This window comes from Indicator indicator, chromosome 2, assembly GCF_027791375.1.
Source record: "Indicator indicator isolate 239-I01 chromosome 2, UM_Iind_1.1, whole genome shotgun sequence".
NCBI lineage: Eukaryota > Metazoa > Chordata > Aves > Piciformes > Indicatoridae > Indicator > Indicator indicator.
Window position 1 is genome coordinate 21,449,411 of NC_072011.1, and position 12,182 is coordinate 21,461,592.

Sequence of the window (12,182 nt, forward strand, 5' to 3'; positions counted from 1 at the left end):
GAATCATATAATTGTCACGGCTGGAAGGAACCTCAAGGATCATCTAGTTCCAACCCCCGTGCCATGGACAGGGACACCTCACACTAGATCAGGTTGCTCAGAGTCACATCCAGCCTGGCCTTAAAAACTTCTAGGGATGGGGCTTCTATCACCTCTCTGGGCAACCTGTTCTAGTGTCTCATCACCCTCATGGTGGAGGACTTCTTCCTATCATCCAATCTGAATCTACCCACTTCTAGTTTTGCTCCATTCATCCTAGTTCTATCACTACCTGACATCTTAAAAAGTCCTTCACCAGCTTTCTTGTAGGCCCCCTTAAGATATTGGAAGGTTAAAATATAGTCTCCTCAGAGCCTTCTCTTCTTCAGACTAAACAGTCCCAACTCAGAATTCTGAGTCTGTTTCCATAGAAGAGGTGCTCCAGCCCTCTGATCCAAGTGGCCCTTCTCTGGACACACTCCAGCACATCCATATCTGTTCTGTAATAGAAACTCCCAAACTGGACACACTACTCCAGGTGGGGTCTCACCAGAGCAGAGTAAAGGGGGAGAATCAGCTCCATTTTGACCTGCTGGCTACACTTCTCTTGATGTAGCCCAGGATGTGATTGGCTTTCTGGGCTGCAAGTGCACACTGTTGGCTCATGTTGAGCTTCCTATCCACCAGCACCCCCAAGTCCTTTTCTTCAGGGCTGCTCTAAAGCCAGTCACTGCCCAGCCTATATCAGTGCTTGGGATTGCCCTGACCCAGATGTAGGACCTTGCATTTGGTCTTGTTGAACCTCATGAGGTTGGCTTGTGCCCACCTCTCCAGCCTGTCAAGGTCCCTATGGATGCCATCCCTTCCCTCCAGCGTGTCTGCTGCACCACACAGCTTGGTGTCATCAGCAAACTTGCTGAGGGTGCACTCAATGCCACTGTCCCTGTCACCAACAAAGATGTTGAACAAGACTGGTCCCAGGACTGATCCCTGAGGGACTCCGCTTGTCACTGGCCTCCCCTTGGACATGGACCCACTGACAGCCACTCTTTGGGTATAGCCAGCAAGCCAGATCTTTACACATGGAGTGGTCCATCCATCAAACCCATATTTTACCAGCCTGCAGACCAGGATGTCGTGCGGGAAAATATCAAAGGCTTTGCTCAGGTCCAGGTAAATGATGTCAGTTGCTTGTCATCTATTGATGTTGTGACCTTTTCATAGAAGGCCACCAGGTTTGTCAGGCAGGATTTGCCCGTGGTGAAGCTGTGTTGATTATACCAAATCACCTCTTTGTGCCTCCAGGAGGATCTGCTCCACGATCTTACTGGGCACAGAGGTGAGACTGACTGGCCTATAGTTCCCTGGATCACCCTTCTTTCCCTTTTTTCTAAATGGGAGTTATGTTTCCCTTTTCCAGCCAGTGAGGACTTCACCAGACTGCTGTGACTTTTGGAATATAACAGAGAGCGGTTTAGCAGAGAACCTGGCAGAATGAAGTAGGATCACCCCCAAGACATGATTTGGAAACCACCCACTGCCGAACATGGTCTGATGTTGTACAGGAACAGATTAATGAAATGATTGGGCAGCCACCAGTAAATATGGGAAGGACAGAGGCATGTGCTCACGTCTTGGAAGGCAATATCAAAAGAGATGAGAGAAAATGAGACTGAAGAAAAAGACTACATCAGTGTTGTATTTAATTCCCTTCTGATACAAAAAAAAAAAATAGTGCCCATACTTAATGCTTTTTGCCAGTTGTTATGCGATAAAGTCATCCATCACTGTTATTATTCACAAAATTACTGCATCATTTGAAACTCATATATTGTGAGTCAGTTCTCAAAGGCTTTCTGAAACATCATAAAGCTTGTTTTCCTCTGCCATCTCCCTATCTGCCTCAGACCCTTCAGGTCTCACATCTGTTTTAACACAAGTCACTACCATGGAGCAAAAGTGTGTAATTTTATCTCCTGAATACACAATTTAAAAAAAAAATCTATTCAGAAAAGCAAAGTTTAGCAGATCTTCCAATGTAATGAGATACATAACTGGAATCTATACTACAAGAGCAAGCTTTGAATTCTGGGCTGGAGGATCATATACAAAGCTTTGAGATGGTAATTTCCTCCAAAGTAACCTGTCATTCTGATCAAAAGTCAAGCAAAAAAAGAGACTTCACAATAGTCCCTAGTAGTAATTAGACAAACACTATGAAACATTCAGTTATTTGCTACAAATTTCTTCTATGTATTTTAGAAGTATCTTGTTGAACTACAAGGACAGTTGCAAGAAGCACCTCCTCCTCCACAAACGCCCAGGACTTTCCAAATAAATTAAAAAGTGTAAATATTAAGTTAAATCCCCTTGACTAGCAGCTTTGTAGCTTTTAATCCAGCACTGGCAGCTCATCTCACAGACTTGTCACTTGCTAGCAGTTTGGTGACCTTGTACAACATTACATTGGCATCCTCTCTCTGGGGCAGATACGTTAAACTGAACCAACCACCCACTTGATCAGTAGAGGGGTTTAAAATACACATTCTCAGGAGTGCTAAAACATACTATTTACATATGGCAGAGATGCATTGCTTCTTTACCTAAACAACCAGGGCTTCCATGATCTCCATCGCAGCCTCTTGATTACTTCTGCTCTGAATCATTAAGTGTAATAAGAAGTAATTTCTGGCGAGTATCCAAATGTCTGTTTCTAAAGCATTAGTACCCTGAAGCCATAATGTAAACTTAATCATTGTCCTTCCATGCTTACAAACAAAGCCAAACATCTATTTTCCACACAAGAAGGTCTGCTTCCCTCAGTACAGCAACAAAGAGCAAGAAAGTAAAATAAATTCCAGTCAAATAATTGCTCTCCGCTTCCTCCCCTCCAGTCTCCAAACATCCTCTAAACCCGCATTCTAAAACAAAGAAAAACAAATGCCTCATTACATAAACATTAGTTAAGTTTGAAAATCTACTTGCCTGTTCACCAATAATGATGGGGAAACTTCCCTTGGTGAAAACTGCTGTGTCATCATTTTCCACAGCTTTCACTTGAAAGTTAAGAAAAACAAAAAACACAACAAAAAACTTGTAAGCATTTAGCTTACGCCTTTGAGCCACTGCTGTACCAGACAGATTAGGTTTTACAGGCAAGCACCTCTGCTGCCAAGGCAAAGATACCAGTAGCTAAGGCAGTAGCATACTCAAGCCTGATCCTCTCTTTCAAGTTAATGGCAACAGGCTAGAGACAACTGACATCTCTGGAAAGGGCTGACACTACTTGCATCAAATGTCTATCATAAAATGCAATGACCTGGAAGTGGCTCTCTTCCCTCACTGCTAAGACAGGAAATCCAGACAAACAGCTTAGATTTAGATCAAACTTACAGTGAGATCCAAAAAGGAACCTAATTCTTACCAATTTCTTGCCCCCATGGTTAAGAATGAGCAGTCCCTAGACCCTTTCAAGGCCTGGCTCCAAAAATTACTGCTTCAAAAGCACAGAAAGGGAGCAGAGAGACCTCCCTCATTCAACCAATTCTTTGGGAAAGACAACCCAATTAGAAAAGAGCTGTAAACACATCCTCAAAAATTATCTGCACTGAATAACAATGTGGTAGTGTTTTTTGGTGTCTTCATACAAACTTCCACAAGTACACAGAGTGCCTATTCACCCCTTGGCTGTAAGAGTGGAAGCACACAGGGCTTCCTTTCACAACGTTGCAATTTAAAGCAGCACTTGCAGGGGGTCAGCAGCAGGTGCAAAGTCGTAACTTCCAATAAAACCTATAAACAGACTTTTTTCCCAGTCTAAACTGAAAACGTACACTCTTACATCTCACTTGCAAATTGTCTTTGCACAGAGTGACAGCTACAAGACAAAAATAACCAACAGTACTCTTCTTGAAAGCATTAGAGGAACCAGAAGCTAACAATGTGCAAGTACTTTCAAATGGGGCTAAGACAACAACCCAGAAAGGTCTTACTTAAATTGCTCATGAAAAACCCTCCATTTCCTGTCACTGCTGACTTTGACATGCATTATTTCAAAATAGTTTTATCAGGAGTCAGTGCAGTAGAGCTAGCAAAGATGTTAATCTCAGATCCTTTACTACAGTTAAGAAAAAAAGGTAAATAAATTGGACATCCTTCGTTTTCCACACGGAGCATTAAGTGTTGAAGCTTTTGAGTTCCTTTTGCCAGAGGATCTCCCTTTCTGGCAGCCTTCAATGCTTACCAGTTTTTACCAAACCCTAAGCAAAAGCAATCTTCCTCTTCCCTAATTTCGTAAGAAAACACAAAAACCGCTGTCATCAACCACTTTTTCCTTCCATGACAGCCACGATTCATTTTGGCTGAGTATTCTCTGAGAGAGCACAAAGTGTTCGCCATTCACTTCCAGCGAACAAAGCTTCAAGAAACTGTATTTTTACTTCTATACTTGCAAATCAAATCTAAGCAGTGCCACTGGGGGGTGGGGGCAAGGAAAAGAAAAGTGACCTGGTTACGTTCTCCTGGACCTGAAGCCTCCTATATGAGAGCACATACAAGGACTAATGTCCTCTGATGAGACTCTCAAAACCAGTTATAGCAGTAACTCCCAAAGAAAACCTGCAGAGAGACTGTGTTAATGAACAGCAGTCATACCCTTGAAAGAAAAGTGGCTGGACCACTGACTGCCTCAGCCTAACACATTCTGCCTTATCTCTTTGATGTGGCAAAAATCCCTCCATGACTGCAGGACTTACCACAAGTATCTTTTTCCTTTAATTATTTCTATGGCTACCATCACTGAAATATCTGAGAACATCATATTCCGTTACACATCTTCAAAACTTCCTTTGAACAAAAGGGGATTAAACGCAACGGAATTAATATACACAACTCCTTGATGACAACATGAAGTCTGTCAGGACAGGAAACTGAAGCCTCCCTCATCTCCCCAGGCTCAAGTGGAGGACCCCATTTAACCAATAGACTTGTCCTCTCAGGTATCTACCCCACATGGTCATATAACCTGAAAGTAAACCAAAACCAAATGTATCTGTGAAAAATCTGCAGCAATAATTTTCTCTCATCAGGAACTGAATCAATCCTTCAAATTTTTCATCAACAAAGTTGACAGCATGAAACAGAAAAATGTACACAGCTGCATAAACGCACTATCAGATTCCCAGACTCAAGTCTGATTCTGAAAACAGAAAACACATCTCTGAATAAATGCTCTCCAATTTTGCAATTATATCTAGAATATCATCACAATACATTCACACAGTCTTAAACATTTTGTGCACAGTGTTCATTGTACACAGTGTTTTATGGCCAGCCAGGACAATGTAGTCCAGTGACCACTTCATCTTCTTGAAAGCAAAGGCCTGAGTCAGACATAAAAGAAGGTGCATTCTGGTTTTCTATAGAATATTCCTTGACAGCATCAGGCATTAGGTAGAACTTTGTTAATCATGTGATCAGATAAGCTGTGAGAGATGAGTAAGTCATGCAGCCTTTTAACAAAAGCTTCTTGGAGAGGAAGACATCTTTTGTCTTCCAAAAAAGCTCATTTATAATTTGAAAGCTTAGCAAGTAAGTGGAAATACAAACATATTTTATCTAAAATGTAATACACATCACATTCACAATAGCAACATGAGGAAGTCCAAACAGAACAAAAAAAAATTAAGAGAGATACAGCTACAGACTTGTCACTTTGATTCAGACCACCTCTTTTCATGACATTAGGAAGCAGCTTCTAAGGTGACCCTCCAGTTCCTTACAATGTTAGTGAACCTTAAAATGTAATAAATTCTAAGAGCTATGGAATTAAACAATCCACTGAAAAGACAGAGAAAAATTAAAATGCTTTACAGAAGAGCTCTTCTGAGGATAGTACATGTTCTTGAAAACAGTAAGAGAAGTCACTAAGAACTTAAAAAGAACTTTGCTTAAAGCATGTTCATTTCAAGAAACACTTATTATGTCACCATACAGTAAACTTTATGCATAGACTTGACTGCCCTACATAGGTTCATAGAATGGTTTGTGTTGGAAGGGACCTTAAAGAAAATCTAGTTCCAACCCCCCTGCCATTGGTGCGGGGGACACCTTCCACTAAACCAAGCTGCTTCAGGTCTCATCCAGCCTGGTCTTCAACACCTCCAGGGAGGGCACATCCACAACTTCCCTGCACAACCTTTTCCAGTCTCGCCACCTTCACTGTAAAGAATTTCTTCCTAACATCCGGTCTCAATCTACCCTCCTCAAGCTTAAAGCCATTCTCTCTCATCCTACCACTTGTGAAAAGTCCCTTCCACACTTTCTTGTAGGCCCCCTCCAAGTACTGGAAGGCCACTGTAAGGTCTCCCTGGAGCTTTCTTTTCTCCAGGCTGAACAGCCCCAACTCTCTCAAGCTGCCCCCATAGGATAGGTGCTCCAGCCCTCTGATCATTCCCATGGCCCTCCTTTGGACCTGCTCCAGAAGTTCAATGTCCCTCTTATGCTGGGGGCACCAGAACTGGATTCAGTACTCTAGGTGGGGTCTCAGGAGAGCAAGGTAGAGGGGGAGAATCACCTTCCATATTCTTCTGGTCATGCTTCTTTAAGTCCAGGCCAGGACACAGCATGTCTTCTAGGCTGCAAGTGCACACTGCCAGCTCATGTTGAGGTTTTCATCAATGACACCCCACTTTTATTATTTAGAAAATGATTGTTTAGAAAAGCTTGCCCTGAAAAATTCTGTGCTTTCCATCATTTTACATACAAGTATAGTATCACAGGAATAAAAATCCCAAACCAACCCCTCCTCCTGCAGTTTAGCAATTAAACCTTTTGGTTTTGCTCTCTTTCTTAACTTGTAAACAGGAAAAAGCCAGACACTTCAGAAGAAAACCAAAATACAAAACAACCCCAAAACATCCCACCAAAACAAAGCCAATTCATACTATATCGATAAAAACCTAAAGGTTTCACTTTCTGTTTTAAAGTATATTGAAGATTTTTGTAACAACCTCCCAAAATATTCAAGATTTCTTTCCTCTTCTATTTGACAAATTATCTTTCTTCATGTATTAAAAATAATCTTAAGTGCTGTTTTGACAGCTTTACGCCTACTGAACACATCTGCCCAAAACACCTGAGAGTTTCCTGTGGCATGAAGAGTGGGAGTAAGGAGCAACTCAGATTGTCTGAAGAACACAACTAGCTACTTAAATATTTTGTCTTGCATAGGAAGCCACAGCACAGCCAACCAAATAAGCTTGGCAGGCTCCAGGGAAGCTCAACAGGGGAAATGCTTAGCTGACATGAAGAACAAGTTTGCACTACAAATACTGAAGATCAAGATTTTTTTCTCTTTATTGGCCACTAGAGGGTTGCTACCAGCTCTTGGGAACACTCATTTCTGTATTTTTGAAGCATGTGGGTTTCACAAGCTGAAGCATGTAAGAATAAAGCAATGCAAAACCATCACAACTGCAGGCGAATGGAGTCCCCAGTACATTCCCCAAAACCCACAGGGCTGTCCAAGATTTACGATTTCTGCCTTACTCATCTAAGGGAAGACTCTTCTCATTTCCTCCCTCCTGCTGGAGTTGCTTGTCTATTAGTGAGCCAGGATTACCTTGGCAGAATCAACAAGCAAGACCTCATTTGTGCAAATTCCAATACTCAAGTTTATTACTGGAAAGCCTGGCAGTTTTTAAGCTTTCTTGTTTTTTGGAGCTCGCAGATCGTCCAGAACCAGTACGCACCCGTATACAGCAAATTTAAGTCTACTGGCAACAGATGTGTTTAAGTATTTTCCACAGATTCTTTAATAACCCACTAATGCCCATGCCCACAACAACTATGTGCTGAAAACCAGAGCACTAGATCCATCCTGATGGGCGAATTGTGAAACTTGAGCCATGTTATCATGAACCACAGCAAAAATGGACAGCAGAAACCATTATTTTTCCACAGACCTCTAAACCATCACAAGCTTGAAGTCAGAACTGGATAAATAGTGAAGCATAGTCTTGTACTTACTACTCTACTCTCATTTTCTCCATATGACTCAGGTAGGGTTTTATAGAAGACATCGGGATGCAAAGAGGAAATCCTGAATATATCTACCCTCTTCCCTACGAAGTGTCATAACGTTTTCCCAAGATTCTCCCAAATCAGCATGGCAGTAAATAAAACAGGAAACACACATAGACAAGACACCAGAGAAGCTGGTCCAGGAGAAAAAAAAAATACTAACAGTCTGAATATTCTGAAAACACAGTCATTCTCCCTACCACCAATGGGAAGTTCATAGACCTCAGAAATCTTCACACTTAATTCCTTTGAAAATAAACTTATACCTCCTCTTCTTCCACAGTGTATGATGTAGGTCTAAGAACAAAATGAAAATATTTCAACCTCAGTGTTTTGACACTCCCTTGATTTTCTTTTACACACACAATTGCCTGAGGCAGGTGTGATTTTTATCCTGATCACTGATTGAAGTTTTGTATTGTTACTTAGGAACATCCTTTCAAGTTCTGAGGTAAAAAACATCCAAGCATTCTCTTCAGAGTAACTTAACTAACCACAAGCCATGAACTGAAATTTGCAACGCAAATAAAAAATCCCAAAGCCAGAGAAGATGACCTCTCCCCATGCTGCAGAGGACACAAAGTAGTTAAACAGAGAAAATGAAAATAATTCCCTCTTTAGTCCTTCTTGGCTCTTGTAGATTTAAATGTAATAAGGGCAATTGCAATGTTCACACATTGCAAATATGGTTTGCAAACTAACTGCTCTTTCTTGTTTGAGGATTAAATTTTAACACCATGAATTGTGGGTTGGAAGGCCTGGAAGAAAAGAGTTGCTTGCACACAGCTTCCCCACAATTGAAGGGAAAAAAAGGTTTAATTTTTTTTTATGTCATGAGACTTGCTTAGTCCAACTGTCGTATAAAACACACATGTACCTATGTAGGGCTTTGGTTCTGTTAGTTTCCTGGAAGACAACAATACTACTGGTTACCAAATAATTGTTCATAATTTGCAAAGCTTCCCAGTTAGATACCTCAAGGAGCATGCACCACTCTTGTAAAACCTACACTGAGTGCAAAAAGAAAAACCAAACACTTTAGCAATGTCATCCACATGGTTTAACTATGACAATCCTAGTCAAGATGCACATTAAGGATGTGTAAAGTAACTTTGGAAAGTACCAATGTACCTTAGCAGCCAGACAAGTACGTTTCAGTTCTCTGTACAGGCAGCAGCACAACTTGCTCAGTGGGTACTAGGCCTCCAGCCACAAAGTCTCTGCTCCCCTCTCAGCCACTGACCTGATGAAGGATGTTAGGAAAAGTCCTTGTCGCCTCAACATCCCAGGTGACCCAGACACAGAGAGGAAATTCCTATACCAATTGATAGAGTAAGTGCTCTAGTTCATTAACAGATATTAATGGATCTTTCTACTTTCTCCTGAGAGAATCCAACACTCAAAAAACCCAACCACCCAACAAAAACAAACAAAAAATCCCACTAAAACCCAAACCACAAACCATTTTCAAATAAGACTGCATTCCTTCCCTAGAGGGGCTCACCGTGTTCAGGCATACACAAAAAGGCTTTTCTGCACTTGCAGAGCACCTCACAAAAATTATCACAACACATTCACCAAGACACAATGGTTTCCAAGCCCTTCTCTGCGGGCCCCAGAAGACCTTCCAGCAGAGACACAACTACTGTCTAGAGGGGTTAGGGTAGTAGATCCTACTTTTATTTCCAGGAATCCTCAAAAGCAGGCAAAAGGCCACAGAGTAAAAAGCTGCATAACCCTGTGTTAAGTCACAGTCTATTCCCACACAAACCAACCAACGTTCATCCTTCATGATGATTAAAATTTTTAAAATTGCCATCAACTTTCCTCCAAAATCTAGAAATCTGTGCTTGGTCCCATTTAAAAGTCAATCAGTTGTAAGCAAAAATCTGCTTCTACCTTGGTGGAAAATTTGTCTGCTTCCTCTTCAGTAGAGGAATTTCTTAATTGCATCACTAAAGGATGAAAAAAAAAATCATTAAAACTCAAGCCAAAAAGGCAATACTCTGTGTGGAAGTAATAATCAAAGTGTTTATTCTCCTATTTTCACTTTAAATTTCACCCATTCTTTTTTTCCCCACTTACAGCAGAATCACAGAGTAACATGAACTGGGACTTTTGTTCACCTGTTCCTATTATCCCAACAAAACAGGAACAAACTAACTTGTGTTGCTCAGGGTCTTGTCCAGCTGAGTTCTGATTATCTGCAAGGACATCACAACCTCTCCAGGTAACCTGCTGCAATAGTGCAATATCTCACAACCTTCACATTGACATTTTGCACCCCCCTAATATCTCACTGGAATTTCCCTTGTTGCCACTTGTGTTCGGTATCTCTTGTCCTACTACAGTGTACCTCCTAAAAGAGCCTGGTTGTGTCCATACTCTCTGCTCAGTTAATAGAAGACATAGTTTCCTCTAAGAACACCGCAAACATAACTGTATGCTTAAGATGTTCTGAAATATTTATATACAGATAAGAATTTTAAGCTTATTTTATGAAACACAAGTACTGTATTTTTGTCTGCAACCTAACACCAACTCTTACAGATTGCCCTTATGTAGCATGTACCACCAAAGGCTTACCTTCACAAAGTAACAGAGAATAGCAGATGCAGTAAAAACGCGCATTGCAAATTTTGTAGTAATCCCCCCATATATAGAAACCCACAGTTTTTGTTCCCGATATGAACTAGTCCTGCCAGTCTAATGTACCCAACACGACCTTACGGCACACTTTTTCAGAGTTTCTGTTAAGCAGACTGAGTACTGTACTTCAGTGATGTGTAAACTAGCCACAAAGCATAACCACGTGTAAACTTGCGGTCAACATGAGGACTACATGCCACAGCATGGAGCTAGTACCTGATCCGCTGGTGCACCTCCTTCGGGGTCACGCAGGCTGCGCGGAGCACTGCAGTGAGCACAAACGTTCGAGCGCTGCTGCTCTGAACCCCCCCAGCACACCTTTGTCGCCAGCAGCAGATCGGCTGCACATGGATGGATGTCTGGCTCACAGAGTATACATGCTTGGGGGTTCTGTTTGCTTGTGGGAGGTTGGGTTTTGTTTTAACAAAACCAGCATCTTCTACTCTAAATCATCTGTAACCCCACGCCTCCTGCACGGGACACAGCCCAGCCCCTGTGCGCACCCGAACGGGCGGGAGGCGCTGACGGGACTGTTCCGCCGGTGTGCGGGAGCGAAGCTGGCAGCCCTCCGCTCCCCACCGCTGCCGCCGCAATTCCCACCTGACGGCAAGAGGTAGACCCTACCTGACGGCTCTGCGACGGTCACCGGCCAGAGAAAGCGGCGCTCCCGGCCACAAGTCTGTCTCGGGTCTGAGGACAGGTCTCAAATGGACTCTGACTTTCGCTAAAATGAACTTCTAAGAGGACGCACGCTCCGATCCCAGAGCGCCGTCGGCCCTTCCTAGCTCGGTGTCAGACCCAACTGCTCCGCGTCCCGCCTGTACCACCTTCCCAGGCAACCCAGGCCGCCCGTGGCCCCAAGCCCCGCTCTCACTGTCTGGGAAGCCGAGGGTCCTGCGGCCACCCTCTTCCCTCCGGCGCCGAAGGGAGGCTCCAGCCCAGCCGCCCCAGCGGGCGAGGAGAAGCCGCCAACAAGTCACCGCCGTCGCCAGCCGCCCTTACCCAGATAGTGCCGCAAGTCCAGCAGAAAGTGCGGGGGCCCCCCGTTGAGCTGATAGAAGAGAGAACCCAGGCAGAAGAGCAGCAGGGCGGCCATGCAGAAGCCGTAGTCGCGCAGCGAGAGGAAGGGCAGCAACGAGAGGGGCCGCCGCCTCTTCCAGCTCCCGCTCTGACCCGGGCCCCCTCCCGCCGCCGCGGGGGGCCGAGTCGCCGGGCAGTCCCCGCTGCCGTGCTGCTGCTTCTTCTTCATCCTCCCCTTCGCCGCCGCCGGGTCACGCAGCCCGCCGGGGAAAGCGCATCCTCCATCCGCCTGCTCGGCTCCAGCTGCCCGCGGCGGGGAAAGTTCCCGGGAGCTCAGGGAACCCGTCCCGACCTCATCACCGGCTGGCCCCGGCCCCGCGGAAGGCGAGAGTCCTCAGCGTTGTGGCGACGGCGTTTGCTGCTGTTGCGGAGCGCTCTATGGGGAGGGGAAG

The 12,182-nt window shown here is 43.9% G+C and overlaps 1 protein-coding gene across 1 annotated transcript in view; it reads right to left on the reverse strand.

Moving 5' to 3' along the window:
* Positions 1-11,959, reverse strand: part of UST (uronyl 2-sulfotransferase) — a 173,858-nt gene extending 161,899 nt beyond the window's left edge. The window contains exon 1 of the mRNA XM_054399048.1: positions 11,713-11,959. Coding sequence (XP_054255023.1) covers positions 11,713-11,959 — 247 coding nt within the window. The remainder of the gene's footprint in view (positions 1-11,712) is intronic.
* Positions 11,960-12,182: the final 223 nt, after the last annotated feature.